This window comes from Ciona robusta, chromosome 4 (assembly GCF_009617815.1).
Source record: "Ciona robusta chromosome 4, ASM961781v2".
NCBI lineage: Eukaryota > Metazoa > Chordata > Ascidiacea > Phlebobranchia > Cionidae > Ciona > Ciona robusta.
In genome coordinates, this window is record NC_143238.1 from 3,164,166 (window position 1) to 3,186,055 (window position 21,890).

At 35.2% G+C, this 21,890-nt stretch overlaps 6 protein-coding genes and 1 pseudogene across 8 annotated transcripts; 4 read left to right on the plus strand and 3 right to left on the minus strand.

Moving 5' to 3' along the window:
- Nucleotides 1-11: 11 nt before the first annotated feature.
- Nucleotides 12-5,129, minus strand: LOC149736660 (legumain-like). 2 transcript variants are annotated; one of them, XM_089877321.1, is made up of 13 exons: nt 4,952-5,129; nt 4,657-4,736; nt 3,897-3,994; nt 3,352-3,433; nt 3,130-3,291; nt 2,995-3,057; nt 2,543-2,731; nt 2,198-2,287; nt 2,064-2,141; nt 1,649-1,765; nt 1,207-1,371; nt 850-917; nt 12-474 (listed from the first exon to the last, which is right to left on the minus strand). In XM_089877321.1, the coding sequence occupies exons 3-13, from the start codon at nt 3,926-3,928 to the stop codon at nt 441-443; spliced, it is 1,080 nt and encodes a 359-aa protein (XP_089733447.1). In that variant the 5' UTR covers nt 3,929-3,994; nt 4,657-4,736; nt 4,952-5,129; the 3' UTR covers nt 12-440. The 2 variants fall into 2 exon arrangements, with proteins under 2 accessions (XP_089733447.1, XP_089733446.1); XM_089877320.1 differs by lacking the exon at nt 4,952-5,129 and having other exon boundaries at nt 4,657-4,922.
- A 230-nt stretch (nt 5,130-5,359) lies between these two features.
- LOC149736661 (uncharacterized) lies at nt 5,360-6,437 on the plus strand. Its single transcript, XM_089877358.1, has one exon. The coding sequence runs from the start codon at nt 5,464-5,466 to the stop codon at nt 6,085-6,087; it is 624 nt and encodes a 207-aa protein (XP_089733484.1). The 5' UTR covers nt 5,360-5,463; the 3' UTR covers nt 6,088-6,437.
- Nucleotides 6,438-6,480: 43 nt separating this feature from the next.
- LOC149736662 (origin recognition complex subunit 5-like) lies at nt 6,481-7,889 on the plus strand. The gene has a single exon (XM_089877323.1). The coding sequence runs from the start codon at nt 6,481-6,483 to the stop codon at nt 7,786-7,788; it is 1,308 nt and encodes a 435-aa protein (XP_089733449.1). The 3' UTR covers nt 7,789-7,889.
- LOC149736663 (kinesin-like protein KIF6) lies at nt 7,838-17,855 on the plus strand. Its single transcript, XM_089877286.1, has 19 exons — nt 7,838-7,979; nt 8,043-8,155; nt 8,288-8,362; nt 8,676-8,718; nt 8,773-8,868; nt 8,961-9,079; nt 9,135-9,251; nt 9,722-9,853; nt 10,032-10,119; nt 10,374-10,517; nt 10,800-10,886; nt 10,945-11,048; nt 11,283-11,421; nt 11,481-11,583; nt 11,772-11,942; nt 12,094-12,252; nt 12,379-12,511; nt 12,681-12,830; nt 13,140-17,855. Exons 1-19 carry the CDS (start codon nt 7,920-7,922, stop codon nt 13,585-13,587), a joined length of 2,481 nt encoding a protein of 826 aa, XP_089733412.1. The 5' UTR covers nt 7,838-7,919; the 3' UTR covers nt 13,588-17,855.
- Nucleotides 13,849-17,855, plus strand: LOC149736664 (uncharacterized; annotated as a pseudogene). The gene has a single exon (XR_016384970.1). The product of XR_016384970.1 is annotated as an uncharacterized LOC149736664 (transcript).
- LOC149736665 (GATOR1 complex protein NPRL3-like) lies at nt 14,415-16,374 on the minus strand. The gene has a single exon (XM_089877303.1). It carries the CDS (start codon nt 16,372-16,374, stop codon nt 14,614-14,616), a length of 1,761 nt encoding a protein of 586 aa, XP_089733429.1. The 3' UTR covers nt 14,415-14,613.
- Nucleotides 17,856-19,258: 1,403 nt separating the features above from the next.
- On the minus strand, nt 19,259-21,880 carry LOC149736666 (rho GTPase-activating protein 19-like). The gene has a single exon (XM_089877305.1). The coding sequence runs from the start codon at nt 21,445-21,447 to the stop codon at nt 19,888-19,890; it is 1,560 nt and encodes a 519-aa protein (XP_089733431.1). The 5' UTR covers nt 21,448-21,880; the 3' UTR covers nt 19,259-19,887.
- Between the last annotated feature and the right edge of the window lie 10 nt (nt 21,881-21,890).

Consider the following 21,890-nt stretch of genomic DNA (forward strand, 5'->3'; position numbering starts at 1 on the left):
TGGTGAGGAAATATAATTCGTCAAAGTTTATTGTTCGTAACAAGTTGCATATGTGATTATATAAGTATGTATATGTGATTCAATACACAACTTTTGGTAATAACTAAAGGATTGTCCTTTCCAGTTCACTGGACTTTATAACACAATTAGGCTGTTACTTAAGGCATGACAAATAAAAATGTACAGAAACATGTAACACATAGGGTATAGAAAATGATAGGTCAAGAAAATGCATTGTCAGGTTATAAGTGCTCATACTAAAATAGGCTAAAATATGGACGTTTGTTGGGTATTGTATTGCTTGTGTCTTTTGGGTTAATTGTGTGTATTATACTGGCTATAAAACAATGTTGTATGCATGGAACATAAAATGTAAAACATTAAGAAAAACCAAGGTCATTAAAATGCACAAATTAAATAGGAAATGAAACTTTTACAATTTAACTGCAGGTTTGCCTTATGGAGTCAACAACCCTGAAATAAAAAAGTTTGCTTAAAAGATATGTAATTATAAGAAACACTATGTATGATCAACTATATGTTATGTTTATAGTTAGTAGTTACTATACAGTAGGGTGGGGAAAGATGGGACACATTTTCATTCTACTTTCTCGTCCAATTTGGTAGTAAACAAAGAACTTTCAAAAAATTATAAAACCATATTCTCATGACTCTCATAGACCAATAACTCAAAATCAGGATATTATGTGCTAAAGGTGTCCCATCCTCCCCCCGGGTACTATATATATATATGTCTAAAAGCCTAGATGCAAGTATAGTGTTCATTAATAGCTGTGTAGTGTTCTATATATACTTGATTGTTGCATAAAATATATATAAATAACTCACTTGCTTGTTGGTATACCATTATCACATAGATTTCCAAACACAAAGAGTTGTCTGTACCCGTATTCATACTGTGGATAATAAACATAAGAACGTTACATTAAAGATTATTATAAAATATTTTTGTTTATAAAATTTTGTTCTTGTTTTAAAATGTATAAATTGGTATAAGTTGTTGAAACAAAATTTTTTCTTTAGTATTTGTTTCGTTTAGTTGTAGTGTAATGATTTACTACATTGTGCCAACTGCAAATAAATTACACTATAGCATTTATAATGCTGTTTTAATAATCACATAAGCATGATGCAATAATTTGTCATTCCATGAAGTTAACGTGTCAGAAAACGTGTGGGACTTACGTCATCCAATTCATAGCACATTGAGTCAAATGCCTTGACAGCTTCAGTGTAACACTCAAGATTAATTAAAGCTGACATTGTGGATGTTACAAGACTGTTTTCATCATTTTCATTTGAAGCGACATTAGCAATTGTACGTGTTGTCCATTCAATACGTCGGCGTGTCTGAAAAATAAGTTTTTTAGGTGTTTCCTTTTTAGCAATGAAACTATTTCTTTATTTTTAAGCTCTATAAAAATGGCAACACTGTTTGAAAATTTAAATATACCTACATGTACACAAGTAATTTTCTTTTAGTCAAAATTTATTTTCATAACAAAGAGAACTTAATGTTCTCAGTATTTCACCAACACTAATACACCATTGCTGATGTTTACTAGGAATACAAACATAAACATGCAAAACCAAAACAAACAACTAAAATTCTAATATTTTAAATTACTTCAAATTCCTTGGCAAGTAGTAACTGCAGATGTTGGCGAGATTTAGGGTTTTTTGCAGCTGCAATTTTTCGCTTTAAAATATGGATTGGTACGTCTGGTGATGGGACGTCATCATACTGTCGATGTATTATGATAATCGTTAGATTCAATACAACTGTATGTGATCCAGGGAGTTTTGGCCAAGTATACTTCAGAACATGACCATGTGATTTTGGTAAGAGTCACGAGTGAGACTGTAATTGTCTTGTGATAAGTCAAAATATGATTGATACAAAATGTAGGATAAACAACTATGAATACCAAAGTCCAAATTATATAAAATGAAAGTAAATATACACATGCCATTATACTATATAAAAAATATACACAATCTCACAGACCAAAAGTTTTGTATATGAATTATAGAAGACTTACTATTGGGCGAAGCTTCATTGGCTTAACTTTGGTCTGTCTTTCACCTTGGAAGATACCGACTACTTCATGACTCATGCTCTGTAATGAAGTAACCATATAAACTACATGAAGGGCAACACAAAGGTTTAACTTACCAGGTTTCCATACTGCATCACATGACTTTGGTTCGTGTGCTTTTTCGCTACTTTGAATTGTTTGTGTAAAGTTTCTTGATCTAAATTCTCCTAAAAAAAATAAAAAACTGTAATGTTATAGTTGGAAAGAAATACTGTTTAACCAGAAGTACAAATCCACGTTTTTTATTGCCATTTACAATTTTTTTCCCCTACAATATATTTTCTACAAAAATAAAAAAAATATTCTTACTGAAATACAATAGTTAAAAACAGATACCATTTAATCAGAAATAAAAAATATACATTTTATAAAAAAAGGATTTATCAAATTCAGCCAACTTAAATCTTATTTTCTTATCAAACCTGGTCGGAATCTTCCAGCCATGAAACAGAATACCTATCACCGAGGTAGGTCCCTCTCTTTTCATCAAAATAGCAAGCGTAGGATGATTCCTCTGAGTTAGCAGCAGTAGTTGCATAAACATTCATGCTGTCACTCAAAGTTTTTTCGAACATTGAACCACTCTCGCATGCTTCGAGATAAAACACCAACTGCAATTAAGGATTACACTTTGATTAGTGGATCAGGGCATAATTGTTAATATATTATATTGGACTTCAGTGGGAAAGGGCTTTCTAATGGGAATTGCATACACATCATAAAAGGGCAAAGTAGGCAAATTTTAAAAATGCAGAGTGGGCGAGTTTATATGTTAGGTTAGCTATTAAAGTACAACATTTTTACTGTGGGCTTACATAATATAATGGTTTACTAAACAAGAATCAATTGTGCAATCATACATACAATGTATTACCTGGGCAAAGAACTTCTTGTTGTACATTGTGTTAATTGCATTATTCAAATCTTTCTTCATTAGCTGCAAAAAAACAACTGTTAAAAGTCTTACCATTACACAAGTTTCAAAGTCAACGTTAAACAGCAATCTTACCTCTCCAGTTGGAAAGGCAATAAGACCAGGTGCTCCATGGTCAGCGAAATACACAAAGACATGATCATGGGGTCCACTTTCCAATGCTCTACCACTGCCTATACCATGAAGACCTTCTTTATCTCCTGTCAGCACTTTTAGGAAGTTGGAAGGTGTTACATCCTAGAAAACAAATGTTTTTAGTTATAAATGTGTGTTTTAGGATAGTTGTTTTGTTTGTACCTTCCCAGTGTAATCCTTTAGAACACCCTTGTACACATCTGGTCCGTCAGGGTGATTGATAATAATGCCTTGGGTTGGGTTCCTGCAACAATGCATTTATTTTATAAAACCAAATTCGGTTGGGGGCATAAAAGATTTTCTAGTCAGTTTCTATACAAACATTATAACTTTATGTATGATATGATGAATATTCTGGTTTAAAAACTAAAACCAACTTCCAAGATGCAGAATTTAAAAAGAATGTTTGTTACCTAACAAGTACCAGTTATTAGAATGTTAATATGAAATTTATTTACCTTTATTTTAGCTTTAATTTATACAAATATTAATAGCTTTTCACTTAAAATAACTTTGTTTTGTACAATGGTCAATGTTTTGTCATAACATGCTCACATGAGACTATAAACCTAATCAAATACACTGGACATACAAAATAAATAATGTCAACATATTCAGCAAATTCCTATACAATAGGAGACGGGTACGAATATAAGCAATAAAATGTTCATGTTTTATTACTGAGGCAACACGTAACACTAACTTACTGTTCATTATTTGCAATGTCATCATACATCATCACAATGATTTGTTCATCTGGTATCCCATGGCTGTGCACCACTTGGTAAGCATGACAGACATCAGCCTGGAAGATTTAATTATAACATAAACATATTTGTTTTTGGACATGTGACGTAGCAATTCTTTTCAAACAACTGGTCTTTTTTCCTGTTGGTTTGGGTTTGGTCCTTACATGTAAAATATTTGCAAAATTGATCATTCTGCCCAAAATTGTTTACTATTGAATTTTTACTTTTTGTTATACGCTATACTTTCCTATTTTGTTATAACTCTACTCTCTTGTTTAAATGTAACAAAAAAAGCTAAAAAGGACATCTTATTGTTAATAATAATAATACTAGTAATACAACAAAACAAAAGGATGATTTTAAAACACGTTTTTTGAATGTAATGTAATGAATGTAACTTACTTTATCCTCGCGTGGCCGGAAAACGACAGTCGTTATCACACGGGTTTAACACCTCGTGCCAGCTTACGAGTTACCATGTATGATGTATGTTACTTTGTGGGTAATTATTTTTTTTGGATTTTTTCTCTTTTTTATGTATTTCTTATAATTTAGACAACCCATTAGTAACCACTGGGTTGGAGCAATTGCCGTTAAGTGTCTTGCCCAAGGACACATACGCCCACAATGGTAGCAGCATCGAGCCTTGAACCCATTACCTCTAGGTTACAAGCAGGCGCACTAACCACTATACCACGGCGCCGGACAACATGTTTACCTGGTGCCTGTAGTTGTAATACCCACTAGATCCTGCAACCAGCACGGCCCAGATTTTTCCTTTGAAAGCTGGTTCATCAACTGGTTGATATACTTTGTTGAACTGTTGCGCGAAATCACTAGGACTACTGGCAGCAAAATCAGCAATAACAATCAAAACAACAATATACAATAGCTTCATTTTCCCAAATAGCAATATTAATTCTTATAAAAAAGCGTCTAAAGAATTGGATGCATTATATGGTAAGAGAATAGATACTGTATCACATTTACACACATTACATAATACAAATAACCTGTGTTTCCACTGATTTGTGTCTTGACTTGAACTTCCTGCCCGTCCCAAAATATATTTTGGGAATTGGGACCATGTTATACCGATCACAACTTCGAGCATGTGAACATGTTGACACTTTCTTTGTTATATGTATCAGCTGAACGACGATGACGTCGAACGCATCACATGCTGCTTCTACGTTTGTTTTGTTTTGGTATCTGCGGGTCATGAACTGCGTGCGCGTGAACACACAGTGTGCATAGAAAAATAAACCGTTGAAAATTTTTATTGATGAAAAAAACTTTAAGTAGTATTTCAAGTTTTTTTTTGATAATACTTAGATATACGAACTCGATTTTGGAAACAGCTAACCAAAACTCCCCTTTATCTTAAACATTACACTGCCTCTGGTGGTGTTTTAAATAACGTTTGTTTACATTTTTCTTGAATTTAGTATTGGCTGCCTGGCAGCAAACCACGCTAACTTGAAGAAGATCGCAAAATTGTAGTGTTCTATATAAATTAACAGTTATGAGTGACCGCAGTGATAGTGACACGGGGTACTGCACCAACACGGAAGAGTCAACGGACGAAGAAGATGTTAACCAAGCAGTTGCGCCGGAGGAAGATGCTTTAAATGAGGTGAACTACCTAGAAGAAGATTATGGACTGCTCCTCGGATTAGGTGATTTTTTTCAAGATCACGCATCGGTCCAACCTAACCTTAATCAGATTAGGGAAGAACGTCTCCAAAGAACATATGATATTCTATCCGAAATATCACCATATTATGCAAAAGAGGTTATGCATATAAACAAAGAGCTCTCCAAAGAGGATGCAGCTGCTGTGTGTATCCAGAAACATTTTCGCGGCTACCTTGGTAGAAAGGTTTACCTTGAACGCTTGATGGATTACTTTGAACATGAGGAGGAGCTGAGGAAGATCAAAGAACAAGACCAGATGGAAGAGGCGGAGCTACTCATCGAAAATCATCAACTCGAAAGTGAAATTGAAGATGAAATATTGGGAGAAAAGAATCGTCAACGCAGAAAGTTATATTATGTATTAACAATACAAAGAGCATGGAGAAAATTTAAAGAAAAAACAAACAAATCAGAAGTGGATCGAATATTCTCCAATTGTGACACAGATTGATAAAACAGTATTATAAATCTGAACTCAAATACAGTGTGATCCAGTCATGCTTTTAACTGCAATCATGTGTCAAAATCTTTTATTCCAATCAATGGTCTAATTTATCTCTTTAGTTTACACACACACTTTTTATATTATGAATAATTATAGTACACATTTTTTCCTTTGTTATTATGAAGAAGTTGTCTTTCTACTAAATTAGCGCCAACATTTAACTTAAATAATGCTAGTGACTCATTTTTGTTTTAATTTTTTGGATGTTTTGCACTGCTTGATATTTTATACTTTAATTCTGGTTGCTAATGACCTTTTCTTTGGTGCAATGAATATAATTTAATATTTTTATATAGGTGCACTACATACTTAGTAGGTTACTGTATTGGCTAACCATAGATGCTCAACGAAAATATGGCAAAAAACAGCTTACCAGCAAGAAATCGTCAGATCGAACAACTGACAAATCTGTTTGGAGAGAAGCACCATCATACGGTTGAATCCTTGTATATATATGGCCATACAGGGAGTGGAAAATCATGTGTTCTTAACCATGTACTAGTGGGCAATGATCTTTTTCATGTAGTTGTTAATTGCATTGAATGCTACACAACCAATTTGCTATTCAGCACTATTCTTGAGGCACTGTCTTTTGAAGAAGGAAGGATTAGGTGTGACAATATGAACGATTTTGTAAGGTGTCTCAGGAAAATAGTTGAAGAAAGAGAGGTGGAAGAAACTCTGTATATTGTGTTTGAAAACTGTGAGAGATTAAGAGATAAAGATCCAATTCTACTACCAGCACTGTTGAATTTAAAAGAGCTAACAGGTTTAAACTTATGTGCTATTTTTGTCAGCGAATTGCCATGGGAAAAGTTCTATAATGGGACAGCCATACGGGATCCGTATGTGATGTTTTTTCCGGATTATTCTAAAGATGAATTAGTGGAAGTTCTTTGCCATCTCAGACCACAGGAGACCGACTTGGAGTTTTACAAGCAATATGTGGGTCTTGTCCTATCCATGTTCTTTTTCGCGTTTCGGGATCTTAGAGAGCTGAGACACCTAGTGGAGATTAATTTCTCATTCTATGAGCAGCCGATTGTGGATGGTAAACTGACCAAAGATGACAAACATAAACTATGGAAAAATATTGAACCCCATCTTACTAGTTCCTTACAGAAACTGCTTATGAGAGAAGCATGCGACGGTGGACAAAGTAACGAACCTGAATTGACAGAATCGATCAAAGCATTCGACCTTAGCAAAGGCAACATTGCAAAGTCACAAAATTTAGTTGAGCTGCCTTTTTATTCCAAGTTTCTTCTAATATCTTCGTACATTGCATCTTACAATCCATCTTCAACTGATCGCAGGTTTTTTCTAAAACATGCAGGAAGAATGAGGAAAACAGCAAGATCTATGAAAAAAGATGACCATAAGAACTGCCACCTTAGAGGACCACACAGTTTCCCACTTGACAGAATGATGGCAATATTTTACTCCATTGTAGATGAAGTAGTTCCGCCAAGCGCTGGATTATTTTCCCAAATTTCCTCTTTGGTATCTTTACATCTTTTGGCGCAGCTTGGACAAGATCAACTTGATATGCCGAAGTACAAATGCACTGTTTCTTTAGATTTTATTACTGCCATTTCGAAAACAGTCAATTTTGATGTAATTCGATACTTATATGACTTTGTTTAAATTGCGATTTTCAAGTTCTTTATCAACCGACAACATGTTCTATACTGGAGACGTCATAATTTTTCAAATTCATGTTTTTGAACAATTTTCTTGCCACATAGGTACATTAGGGATGCCAGCTGTTTAAAATCATGGTAAAGCAAACCATTCAGATATTCTGCCGTGTGAAGCCGACCAGGTTAAAAACAGGGGTAATGTTAAAGAATATATAACATGACATGACCAATTTACTTATTCTGCAAACAATTTTCCAGATATACTCTGTAGAAGAAGATGAAAACACAACAAAGTCAAACCTTGAATTTATTTTACCAAAAGACTCTACTGAAGGATATATAAACAACAAGAAAGAATCCTACAATTTCTCGTAAGTGAACTAAAACTTAGAAGTTATTCTATATGTCATGACTTTCAGGTCCCATAGCCCAACACTGTGGGTCCCCCGAGTCCAAGGTATTTACAAACTTTGTGATAATTTAAAGCTTGTTTTGTTATGCAGTTTTCAGCGAGTATTTGATCAACAAGTGAAACAAGATGACGTTTTTGAACATGTTGCTCAAGGGGTTGTTGACAAGTATGTGGTTTATCATTTTTTGTAAATGAATAAAATGTATATTTGTATAGTAGGCCTATTCACAATATGAATCTATATGTATCTCGATAGTAGAATGGGGGGAGACGGGATACCTTTAGCACATAATATCCAAATACCCTTATCGTAAACAAATAACAACGCTATATTGGAGTTGTAAGGATACGATTTTATGCTTCTTTGAATATTCCTGTTTATTACCAAATCAGATGAAAAAATAGAATGAAAAGGTGTCCCATCTTCCTTTATTTTACTATTTACGATCACCTGTATTCACATATACCTTGTGTTGCAGTGTGCTTTCAGGTTACAATGGAACTATCTTTGCTTATGGACAGGTAATGTTATTTAGGTTAATGTTTATATCTAGTATTTAATTGAGATTTCCACAGACTGGTAGTGGTAAAACTTTCACTATTACTGGGGGTGTGGAAAAGTACGCAGATCGTGGAATTATACCAAGAGCTCTGTCATACATGTTTAAAAAGGTGGGTTCTTAAACCTATAACAATAATAGTTCTAGTTATTGTTATACCAACAACCACGTATACATTTCCACTTAACTTTTTATTTATTAAAGTTTGAAGAAGACAAAGATCATCTTTACACAACAGAAATATCCTATCTTGAGATTTATAATGAAAATGGATATGACCTGCTCGACCCGAGACATGAGGCAACAAAACTGGAAGACCTCCCGTAAGATATCGAATATAAATGCATTGATAATCTTTATATGCTGATATCTGTATAGGAAAGTTGCTTTGATGGAGGATCCGGATCAAAACATTCATCTGAGGAATTTGTCTCTTCTTCCAGCTCAAAATGAAGAGGAAGCTTTGAATCATCTTTTCCTGGGAGATACAAACAGGTAATATAGGCTTGTGTGCTGTTCTGTTTATACTAGGGTAGGGAGGTAGGGTAAGATAAAAGGTACGTCCCATTTGGTACTTTGGTAGTAAACAAAGAATATTTACAGAATTATTTAATCACATCCTCATAACTCTAAGTGTTGTTATTGTTTAAAACAAGATTTTGAAATTTGCTAACAGTATTCCATCTTTACCCCACAGTACTATAGTTACCATGCTGTTTCATCATTTTCTCAAACTGTATTGCTTGGAAACGATATGGTGACCAATGACTGCATTAACTTACAAAAAATGACAATTTAAATGCCTATTGTTATGTCTAATTTTTTGTACCTAAAATCCCATTTATTTCTGGTAGGCGGTAATAACTCTAGCCAGCTTTTTCAAATGGAATACTACTTATTTCAATGACGACATTAATTTACAGAAACCAACAAATTTAATGCCTGTATTATTGATTTCCCTACAGGATGATAGCTGAAACACCAATGAACCAAGCATCCACTAGATCTCATTGTATCTTCACCATCCATGTCACTAGTAGGGAACCAGGTTCAGCTACAATTAAAAGATCGAAACTTCACCTTGTTGATTTGGCTGGGTACTGTCTTTATTTTGGAACATACAAATTGGTGTTTAGGGTTCTTAATGAAAACTAACATTCAATGACTTTTGTTAATTGTGCAACAAAAAATGTAAAGTGTGCAGAAATAAACTAGTATGGAGTGTGCTTTTGATTTCACAACTTTACTGTCATACTGAACAACATTCTTTTACAGATCTGAAAGAGTTTCAAAAAGTCAAGTTGGTGGGCAGTTACTTACTGAAGCCAAGTACATCAACCTATCTTTGCACTTCCTTGAACAAGTAACCTATTTTTCTGCTTTCAAATAATTTTTATTTTAAGTAACCAAGTCTTCATATATATACACTTTTATTGGCTCATCTGGTAAAAAATGTAGTGTATTTCCAGTGTTTCTCTGCCATCCGGAAACCTCTGTACATTGTGAAAATCTGAAATATACTACGTTTTATACCAGATGAGTCACTAAAACATTATTTACAGTATGCCTGGCAGCAGAGGTACCAGAATATAAGCATATTATATTTTCCCTATTTAGGTGATTGTTGCTTTGTCGGAAAAGAAGCGCCAGCATATTCCATATAGAAACTCAATGATGACTTCTGTTTTAAGGGACAGCTTGGGTGGGAACTGCATGACAACTATGATAGCTACTGTTGCTGTAGATAAGAAAAATTTAGATGTAAGTGGTTTGAGTTTTAAACATTTACATATCAGGTGACTTTTGGGGTTTACTGGTCACACAGTTTTTTCAAGTTGTTTTGTGTTTCTGTTTTTTTATGTTATAACAACTGGAGTTTTCTGGGATTTTGTCTTTTCGTTTTTGTTTTACCGCAACTGCAAGCTTCTTTGCCATTAACAAAGAGAGAAAGTTTACCATTACTTCCTGCCTATTCATTTTTGTATATTACCGCAAGCTTTATTGCCGACCAAAAAAAAGATAGTTAACTATGTTAACTTGCAGGAATCCATTTCAACATGCAGATTTGCACAACGGGTAGCAATGATTAAAAACGAGGCAACATTGAATGAAGAACTGGATCCCAAATTGGTAATTTCTAACAAAGTATACAATCTTGATAATTTAAACATCGATTTCTTCTTCCAAGATGATTATTCGATTGAAGAAAGAAGTCCAAGGATTAAAAGACGAGCTTGCGCTGGTGACGGGTGATGTTCGAACGGATCAATTGACACAGGAGGAACTTGAAAGGTACAACTTCTCTTTGGTATAAAAAACACATGTTAAAAGCCAATGTTCTTTATTTAATTGTACAGTTTTGCCAAATTGGTTTGTTTGTAGTTGTAGATTAACAATGGAAAATCGCTTTAGTGCAAATTTTCTTTAAAAGCTAAAATTTCTATCCTGGTTTGAAAGCTCGGTATTCTTTGTTTCGATATTAAGTCATTTAACTAGTTATCTTGTTAAGTTGTGATTTATGTATAGATTAAATGAGTTGATTGGAATTTATCTTGCTGATGATGATTTAGAAGCAACATTAGATGTTGGTGGAGACACAAGGAAAATACAACATTGTTATAACTTTCTTAAGACGAAAGTAAAAGAACGGAAAGAGCCGGATGAGGTTTGGTATTTTATTGCTTTTCAGGTGTTCATCTGTAAAATTTGTTTTTGTATTAAAAGGTTGAAACTGTGCAACATGTACCTCAAGATGACGGACCTACACTGAGTCCAACTGAAGTACAAAGACTTAGAGAAATACTGCAACAAAGAGACAATGAAATAAGTAAGTGTGACATTTTAAAGTGAAACCTTTAGGTAGGTTTTATTCTATATGGGCGAGGTCTTATGGCGAAGCATGTTTACTGCCTTACTGAAATCTGTGGTTACTTTTAGGATTGTTAGTTGCAATATAATTCAAATTAGTTTGTAGTTTTACTAAATCACAACTGTGTATAAGATTCTTTGTTTTAGGTATACTTGTAACAATGCTGAAAAAAGAAAGAAAAAGAGCTTTGAATGCTGAAAATAATGTGGTGGAAAGTGCAAGGAAGGTCCAAACACTAGTGGAGTCCCCACCTTATCGCAAGGAAACTTATTCTGTGCCAAAACCTGAACCAACAACAAGAAAAAGTAGAATTAAAGGTATGACCAACCTTTTTTAAATACATTACTTTGCTATGGATTCAAAAGTATTTCAAACTAAACAAGTACATGAATGAAAAAAGATAGGTATGGGGTGTGTAAAAGTAAAAGCAATGACAGTTATTCTGATACAAAAACATTTTTTGTGCAGATGTTGAAATGTCGGCAGGCCGACAAGAAGCATTTGAATTATATAAACGTGATTACACCGAATCAGAGGGAATAGTTGAGCAAAAGGAACTTCTTAAACATCGATATGAAGAAGCAAAAAAACTTGGGCAGGAAATCAATGACTCAAGAAATGAACTGAGTAAGATAAAGCGTGTTAATTTGTTTTTTTCTTTTTATTGTCACTATCTGGTATAATGCGAGGTGTTCCATTGTACAACATAGAGCTCAGGCATTGGTAGGAAACTTACTTTTTGCTTTGATCTAGACCATTTAAAATCTACACTGGAGAGAATTCGAAAACAAACTGCAATACAAAGTACTTTGGATGGTGATGATTCATTTGAAGTTAATGAAAGAGAACAAGCGACAATCCACGCAATGGAAGATATTAAAGCAAGGTAGAAGTTTGAAAATTTGTATATATGTATGTGAAGCTACTTATTGAAAGAGAAAGTACATCTATATGCTATGTTGGGTAAAGCAATAAATTCAGGTTTCTGGTTTAAATATACTTGTATCAAATATGTTAAAGCATGGTACAATTACTTACTGTTGTTGTTTCTGCAGGTACAAAGTGTCTTTCAATCGTCTCAAAGCAATGAAAGCTGAAATTGATCATTTGCATCATCTACTTGATAAGTCACGGGTTCAAATGCAGCACGATTTTGATCAATGGTGGGAATCACAAACTTGTAATGGCCATGCAACAGGACAAAGGTAGACGTTATAAGCATGAATGAATGTATTTGTGTCACTTGTCTTCACATGCCTCAGCAATGACAGTCGTTATATTATGGGTGTTCTGTTTCACTCATCTTGTGCCTACTTTTACGTTACCACATATGTTTGTGCACAATATTTATTGTAATGTATGGCTGACAATTTACAAAACCTAGTGATTACCATTTACCAATGAAGCAATTGTTATTAAGTGTTTTGCCAAAGGACGTACCACATACGCAGCCACAATGGTAGCAGCATTGAGCCTAGAATCCAAAAACTTTGGCTAACAGTGTGACTTTACAGGCGCCCAAACTCCCACAGCAGAAACAGATATAATGGGAATGAACCACGTCTTCGAGGAAACCAACAAGCATGGGGTACTCCCCCAATTTCACCCCATACTAAAAACGGTAGGGGTGAGGTTATTTCCCCTCCCCCCGCAGGCTCCCTTTCTCCACGCGAATCCTCTCTAAAAACTGGCAAAAATGCCTTGACGGACCTTAGGCACGGCCATGGCGACCGTTACGCCGGCGAAACAGTGGCGCAAAGGCGTCAAGGTTCTGATGCTAATTATCGTTATTCTCCTGGTCGTCCTCCTTCAGCTCCGAGATCAGAACAGAGAAGAGTTATGAGTGGTAGCTCAGATAACCCAAGTAGACCTCACAATATTCCGTTAACTGGTGACAAAGAAACGGACGCAGATATTATGGCGTTTATAAAGGCGCGTGAAACTTTAATGCAACGTAACTAATGTATTTGTAAAGTGAGTTGAGTAATTTTGCACTACGGTCTGGTTTACCATGGTGACTTACGTTTTACAGATTAGATTCATGTGGTATGTTTTTAATTTAGTTTTTTCAACACTATATTTATAATAAAAGCTAAAGTAAACTTACGTGGGTATTTGTAAATATTATGACGACGAAATGTGTCTGTCGCGTCACTATTGGCTTTTGTTGCAACCTAACGGTTAACAGGTTAGGTAAATAAAGTTTAGGAAATTAAATTTAAAATGGCATCAACATCTGAAGAGGTTTTGAGTTCAAACAACCCAGAGACGTACAGCAGCGAAGTTCTAAAATGCATCAGCCAAATGCGAGGGCAAAGCGAACGGGTCGATACAGAAATCGCAACAATTGAGACTGAAAAAAGGAAACTACAAAACGATATTCGTTACCTCACTGACCGACTGGCAAAGATAAACTATCAGCTTGCCCAGAAGACGCAGTTTCGTACCGAGCTTAACAAAACAATCAAAGACACCGAAAACGCGTACGGGAAATTAATAGAAAGCTCGCAGGTGTTATATAAGTCTGTGAAAGCTACGCGAAACAACATACTGCAGTCGTCACACACAAAGACTGACCCTCAATACCAAGAAAGACATCAAGCCCCGAAAGAAAAAAGCCAGGCTAACCTGACGAACGTTGAACCAGGCAACGAAGGGATGGTCGTCGCAGCGGCTGTGGCCACTGGTACTGACTACAATAAAAAATGACCCTTTTTGCCGCTGACGTTAGTAATATATTGCTAACTGTGACTGCCAATTGCATCTTATAATATTTAAGAAATTTGGGCTTAAGAGGTAGCGTATATATTTAATTAAATCTATGATAAAATATACCACGCAATACAGTACCAAAGAATATAAGAACAGAGAAACAATATACATTCTACATTGCAAGCCAAAAGATTAATTATTGAATGAAATTTTAAAATAGGAAAAATATTGCATTAAAGCTATATATAATTTAAGGACTTGGTACTCCTAAAATTATTAACAATCTGCCATGCAAAAAGCTGAGGCAATTTCATCTTCGCGAACTGTAGTTAAAAGCAAAGGCTTAAATTGGTCTAGTATGTTCACAATGTCTCCACGTAACAAATTCTCCCTGTACATCATTTCTTCAAGATGATGCCTTCCGTCGAAATATTTTAAAAGACGTAAAAATAAGTTAAAGTTAATAGGCGCCTGTGAAGCAGTGATAGAGGTTTGAAAGAGGGGTTTACAGTGAGATGGCAGGTCCTCAAAACGAACATGCATCTTATGCACTGTCTTTGCAAACTTCAGCAGATCGTGTTGTAATTCAATGCTGGATTTTTGAGCCTCTTCCTTGGTTGTTAGTGGTGGGACAAAATATACATAAGTGTGATGCTGCATTAGAAACCTATGTTGCAACATCCAAAATACTGCATTGACAAGGGTATCTTCATGTTCAAAAAACGGACTGTTATGGGATTGTAGATTGAATCTTTCACCCAGTCGGAAATCAATCAAGCTGATCGGGACGGAAAAATAAGACAAGACTTTGGTGAGACTCATATGGAATGTATTTCTAAACAACTTTACCCATCTGGAATGTATGTGCAACATTGCAGTAGGAGCAAGAACATATACATTGGTCTTGCACAGAGGATAGATAACACAAGCCTTGCCCCACAGTACCAAATGCCGTGCTATCGTGTAGACATGCTTCAGGTTAATGTCCCCATCAATTGAGATAAGTTGTAAAGATTTTGTGGGGCTGTAAAAATTGAGAAACTTTACCATTGACATGGAACAATGATCGGTTAAAGATGCCCACACATCTTTTATGTCATAAACTAATAATCCATGATAGGGTTGAATTTTCTTCAGGCAAGTTTCAATGGCCTTTATATCCACAGTCGAGCACTGTTCGGAAACATTTGTGCTGTTCAGCACTTTGTGGTAAAGGCAAAAATCTATGCTCAGGTTTTCATTGATTGTCAGATTAATTGTTCCAGAGCAATGCAAAGCATTAAATATATCTTGCAGGTGAAGAGCAAGCTTGCTTTGTGCCAAAATTTCGGAATAAATTTTGCATTTTGACTCTTCTGTATTTGCTTCATCATCATGAATGCTCAGCATTTGCATTGCAGCGTTGGTCATATACATTGTTCTTTTTTCTTCAAATCTTAAGCCAAGGCTAACTTTTGCACTCAGCTGTTGGTAAGCCTCAACAACTGAATAGTTGGCGCTAGTTTTTAGGACAAAAACTAAATTAAATGAGAGTAGAGTAGTGTCAGTTTCATTTGCTCTCAAAAATGCAGCACTTGAATTGCATCTTGATCTCCCAGACCTCACCAGTTGATGTTGCATTGGCCGCACCATATTGTCTTCAATATTACTCCGTTCAAGCATAACAGGAAATCCAACAAACCTCAGTCCATTGTTTTTAACATCAAACTTTTGACCACAAATCTTTGTATTACCAGGACTTAAAATTTGGCCTAATGTTTCATCGGAAAATGCTAAAAACTGTGTCATCGTATCACGATGTTGTTCATCATCACTGTCTTCCTCATTCATCCAATCAGTTGTGCTTTTTTGACCACCCATAGTGTGAGGTTGATTGAGGTGAAATGTTGAGGAAGTCAGTTGCTCATAATTGTCACGAGACATGCCACTAAAACTTTCCAAGTCAAATGGGTATTTAAATAGCAACTTACTGTTTATTCTACTCCCAAACATAGAGAGCATGAGACCCAATGGGTTCCATGGTAGATCATCATCCATAAGGCTTGTTGGGAGCTACTGCAGAAAAGATAAAAATTAAAGCTAAATTTATAGGCGTTTAACTATGAAAATTGCAAAGTCAAAACGTAGATAGTAGGTTATATTATAATTATAAACATGTGTAAACACGTTTTAACTTACATGAAACATTTAACAGTCTTCAAATAAGTTTGCAAGCTTCTTTTTCAACAGTATTACGGTTTAAAATACCTGCTATAGTAGAGTAGAACGGATCGAAAGTTTTCGCATTTAGGTCGAATTCTCGCAGGAATCAATCATGGGGAATCCCCTAATTAGACGCTCCAGTTTTACTCTTTCGTGTAAACGCGGACTGTGATATAATCCTTCATGGGGCAATTAAAAAAACTTATAACGTAGTATATTTTTTATCAAAAAATTGTTTAAATCATAATGACTTGTAACAACTATTTTTTAATTTCTAACTGCACTGATTAACATGAAGAAACTGAACTAAGCAACTGTGGGTTCCACTTAATTTTATCGCGTAAACAAGAGTACAAGACTAAAGTATTCATTTAAAACATAGGGAAATAGGCAAGCAATGGACATACTTAAATGTTAAAAACGGGCACTTTATTTCCTATTTACAGATATACAGCAATGACGTTTAATTTCAGGTTATCTATTTTCATTGCATCAAGTGTGAAAGCAAATAGATAATGACAAATAAAGAACAATGCAATATTAGGGGAGTGAAATCATGTATTGCAGTCTTGCAATAACATAAATAAACTTATAATATTTAGTGTACTCACTTTTGCACTTACATTTGTTTTAAATTTAAATAATACGCTAAGGAAAAAATAGAAATTCTAAACCAACTAAATCTCTTGTTTCAGTTGAATATAGTATCAATTTAAAACCACCACATATTGGCAATACCGACCAAAAGTACCGAAATCATGTACACAATATGAACCATGCACAACTGTTGACAATTTAATTGAGAATAGGTATACACAGAGTATTGGTGTTCAGTTAAAAATAGGGTTGAAATGTAAAAAAAACGTGTCATGTGACTAAATAATAAAAAGAGGTGAACGTCCATAACAGAACAGAGCCTTTTTAAATATAAAACAAGAAAGTGAATTAGTAAAGTTACTTTTGCAACAACTTAAAATAAAACAAACATAGATTATTTAGGTTATACACCATGCAACCCGCACGATGCAGTTCATAAAAATATAAAACATAGCCATGAAGTGAGTAATAGGTCAGTTTTAAATATTAAATTGTTTAGGTCTTGAAAACATACTTGCATTTACTAAAGCAAGTCTTATATGCATACAATTTTATAACACATTCTAGTTTGAATACAATAATTCAGTTGCCTAAGTTGCTCAAAGATGATTTTCAAGTATCCATCAGGCCAAAATGTGAAAGCATGGCAAAGATATGTTGTGGCAAGAAAGCATATGCCGAATAGAAGGACATTGACAAAAGCAGGATCAAACAGGTATCTGAAAAACAAAATTATGGTACTTCTTTTGATACATATAGCTAAGTTGGCTCAACATGATTTTATTTATCTCCCTGAAAACAGTAATGAAGATTAGTTGGTTCAAAGAACAAAGAGAAGAAAACGGAATTAACAGCATCCGTTGTTAAAACTGAATATAAAGTACAAAATGTTAAGTTGCCTATACCCTAGTATAGTAGTATACAAACATATTACTTACTAAAAACTGTACGTTCCCAAGGGTCAAGCATGTATATTCCAGTTGTTATACAATATATGAAATATAGCCATTCAATATAACCGACAACTGATGTTGGCTTCTTTCCAAACAGTTTAAAATCAAATCCCATTTTGCAAGTCACTGACCGTTGCTGGTTTTTACGGTTTACTCTTGCTGTTCACAAATCTAAGATAAACAAAAGTACATTTACAAGTTCTTATTTGATGAAACCGTTCCTCATGCCTGTACCGCCGTCGAATTCTACCTAACAACGTCGATATATACTACACCCACCTCACGCGATTCTCGAATGAATGGGCTCAGTGCGCGTATGACGTCATCGTAATCCTTTCTTCTTTCTTTATCTCATAAAAACCAAGCCTTTTTCCTTTATAGTTGTCCGTTGGGTTGTGGTTCTTCGGCGAGATAGTGGTTGCCGAAGATATTATGCAAATTCCCTTTAACATAGCATATCGACTTTTTACAGTTAAACTTCTCTTTTTAATTCTTAGTTTATTGCCCTAAAAGTTGTTTAGATAAGATTACGTGTAAGTTGACTTGATGGGGGCGCCGCGTGGTTTGTGTTTAAACAGCGTTGTGGTTTGTTTGCATCGCCTATGTTATGTCATGAATTACGCGGAAACAGCGACGTAATTAAGTGCATATGTGTTGATGGTAGTTTTGTAGAGGAAAAACATTAACGCTATAATGACAGTGGGCCGTGCTGCATATTATGTCTGTATTTATATTCATACTGGAGATATCTCTGGTAGGCCGTGTGTGCAGCGAAAAATACGTTTGTACCTGGTTTGTACTACAAACATGATTCAATAGTGGCATCGTTTAAATTTTTACATTCTCATCGGTTAATTAAACGTTATTAGTCACTAATTAAATAATGGCAATTAAATTAATTAAAAACAGTCGGACAGAATTTTGTACGCCCAATCCTGTTAGTTATTCGTAGCGTAATTTTAATCGGACCATGACATACTGAATGCATTTCAGTAAGCCTTGATCGTTCATATGCCGAACAACACACACGACCACTTATAATTCTTATCGCTTCAAAATTGACACTTTATTCAGTAGTTTCGCTATTCAAAATACGCTTTTAGCGTACCGTTTGTTTAACCATAGCTGCGTTGATTTACAAAAAGCCGGCCAAGAAAGAAATTTGGTACTATTGTATAAACCACGAAATAGCTGTTTTATTTCAAAATACAAAGTGGGTAAATAAACTGACCCTGATTCCGACTTCAAGGCCAATCTGGTAAAATACACATGACCAATAAAATCAGTACAAATATGATGTGAATCGACATGACTTGGATAAAAAGTTGTTGGAATGAGAATACTTCAATATGATTGCTACAGCACTCACTACAGCAGCTGTATATATGGCAGAACCTTTACTGCAGGTGGTAAAGAATGGAACAAATTGTTTTAGCATGGCAAGGAAACAGGCAATCAATTTATACAAACAGAAAGAGCTGAGTAAACTAGGTATTCTACACTACTGTTTTTTTTCATTTAGGTAAGTGATCAACCAAATCAAATAAATTAAGTTACAGTATCTTAAAACGTAGACTGTCTAATAAGGCTCATGTAGCATAAATAATTCATTTATTTTTTGATGCTCTGGTTTAACACAGTCATCCCAAGTTGCACAGAAAAGTTAAAAGAAAGAAAGGGGTAAAAGATTTGCACTACACAGCTATATATATTAGCAGCAAAACACCAATCGACATTACTCCTATTTTCAAGCACAGGTTTTAATCAGTGGCAGAATTATTGATGCAGCACTTGCACTTTATACAGTAGAAACCTTTGCATACTTCATGGGTGACTTGTGTGGCTGGTTTTCCTTACTTGCCAGAGATGGAGAGAAGGCTTTTTTGGTCTGACGCATAAGAAATTGCTTTGATAATGCTGTTAACCTGGGCGAACGAATTTCGACTTTGTTTTGTATGTTTCCAGGAAGACTAGCATGGCTTGTCTTGCTTGTGCATGAAAATTTGACATCCGCATTAAGTGACCTAGTTTCCGCATTACAATCATTTAACAAGTCAGGTTTAGGAAGTTTCAAACCAAGCTGTGACAGATTTGGCATTTCCTCTTCAGGTTGCGGGAAGCTGTGGTAAGAATCTTTCGGACGAGGCTTTACAGTTGATGCGATAAGGTTCTTTCTTCTCAGCATCCCACTCAATGTGCGGTGCCGTTTCCTGTTTTTGCTGTTGTATTTTATAACCTCCTGGTGTTTAGTGAAGTTCTTTACAATCTTTTTCTTCTTAGCAGAGTTGGGCATCAAGGATACCTGGTCGTACAAGTTACTCATCGCATTTTCTGTCTCTGCTTTAGCTTTGTCAGTGTATTGAAGTCGTTCACTTGCAGTACGTTTAATAGCACTTGAAGGAGCAACCAAGAAGGTTGTGCTTACTTTAGGAGAGAGAAATTGTGTTTTGGTCTCTGGGAAATATACATTAGCAGCTTCTCTGATGTAAAATGGAGCAATCAGGATTTTTTGTGAATGCCTGATAAGGAATGCTACATGATTGTTCAACTTTGCAACACTCTCGTGTATGTCTGAAGCTTTAACATGGCGGGGCCAGATCAAGTGTGGTGTAAACATGGCTGCCAGATTTGCAGCATTCATTTTGTTTTCACTTTGATGTCTTGCAGTTTGATACAGCAGGTTGAGAATTCCTCTTAGAACTTTGCGGTGTGCTGTTGGCAACAGCAGTAGCAACAGTTGTAAAGTTTCAATTCGTTTTCCTTTGTTTGGAACTTCTTCTCCATTATCATCTTGCTGCATCATGTTTGCAATTTGAACATGAGCATTGAAGTGTTTTGATGGTAACAGTAAAGGTTCTGACAGTTGGCCTAGATAGGTTTTTAAAACACAGGCAACATCATGGGCCTGAAACTGACTTTTATCAAAGTCAATATACACTCCTGTTGACAATGCTGTAACCAATTGGTTCTGGCGAATAGAATTACCAGGTTTACGAAACAAACCTTCTACAGTAAGGTGCTTACCAAGAAAATCTGTCAGTTGCTGGATTTGTGACAGACTTTCATCTGTCAAACTGGAGCTAAGGGCAGAATACTTACTGTCCTTTTTCTTCAGTGGATTCCAGGACTTCTTTGCACTGAGATGAAGTTTGTTTCCTGAATCTTTTAACACAGACTCACAATCACCTCTCAATGTCTCCAATTGGTCACCAGGCAGATCAAGAAGCCTGGTCAGATGACTAACTATAAGCTCGGTGAATTCTTCCCATTTTTCATACTTCAACTTTATAACATTGTGGTCAGGGTCATAAAAATGTTGCTCTGGTAATGGTATGGACGTCTTGACCGGTGAAATCATTTTGGCAGTTAAATAACTAAATAGGCAACATCGGTATACTAACACAACACTGAAATAATGAGGACGGATATTTATAATAGAGATATAAATAGCAAAGCGCTTTTTATCTTCTTCACCTTTAAATCTGTTATTACAACTTCCAATGTTTCTAATACTACTTATATGTGGCTTCCTTAATTTTAAAGATAAGGCGAAGTATAATCAGATTTAGAAGGAATGTGCGAACGCCTAAACAAGATTAGATATAAACGCTATATGCAAACAAACTTGGGACAATCAAAATCGACCGTTGCTCTCTCGATTTGAAAATATCGTATTTCCCGGTGTACGCTGGTGGCGCTAAAGCATATCATTAAACTGGGGACATTATATATGCAACGAAAACCGTGTTTTTGTTAGCGAATTTAGTAATTTACGCTTTTATATTTGGTTCCTATTTAAAT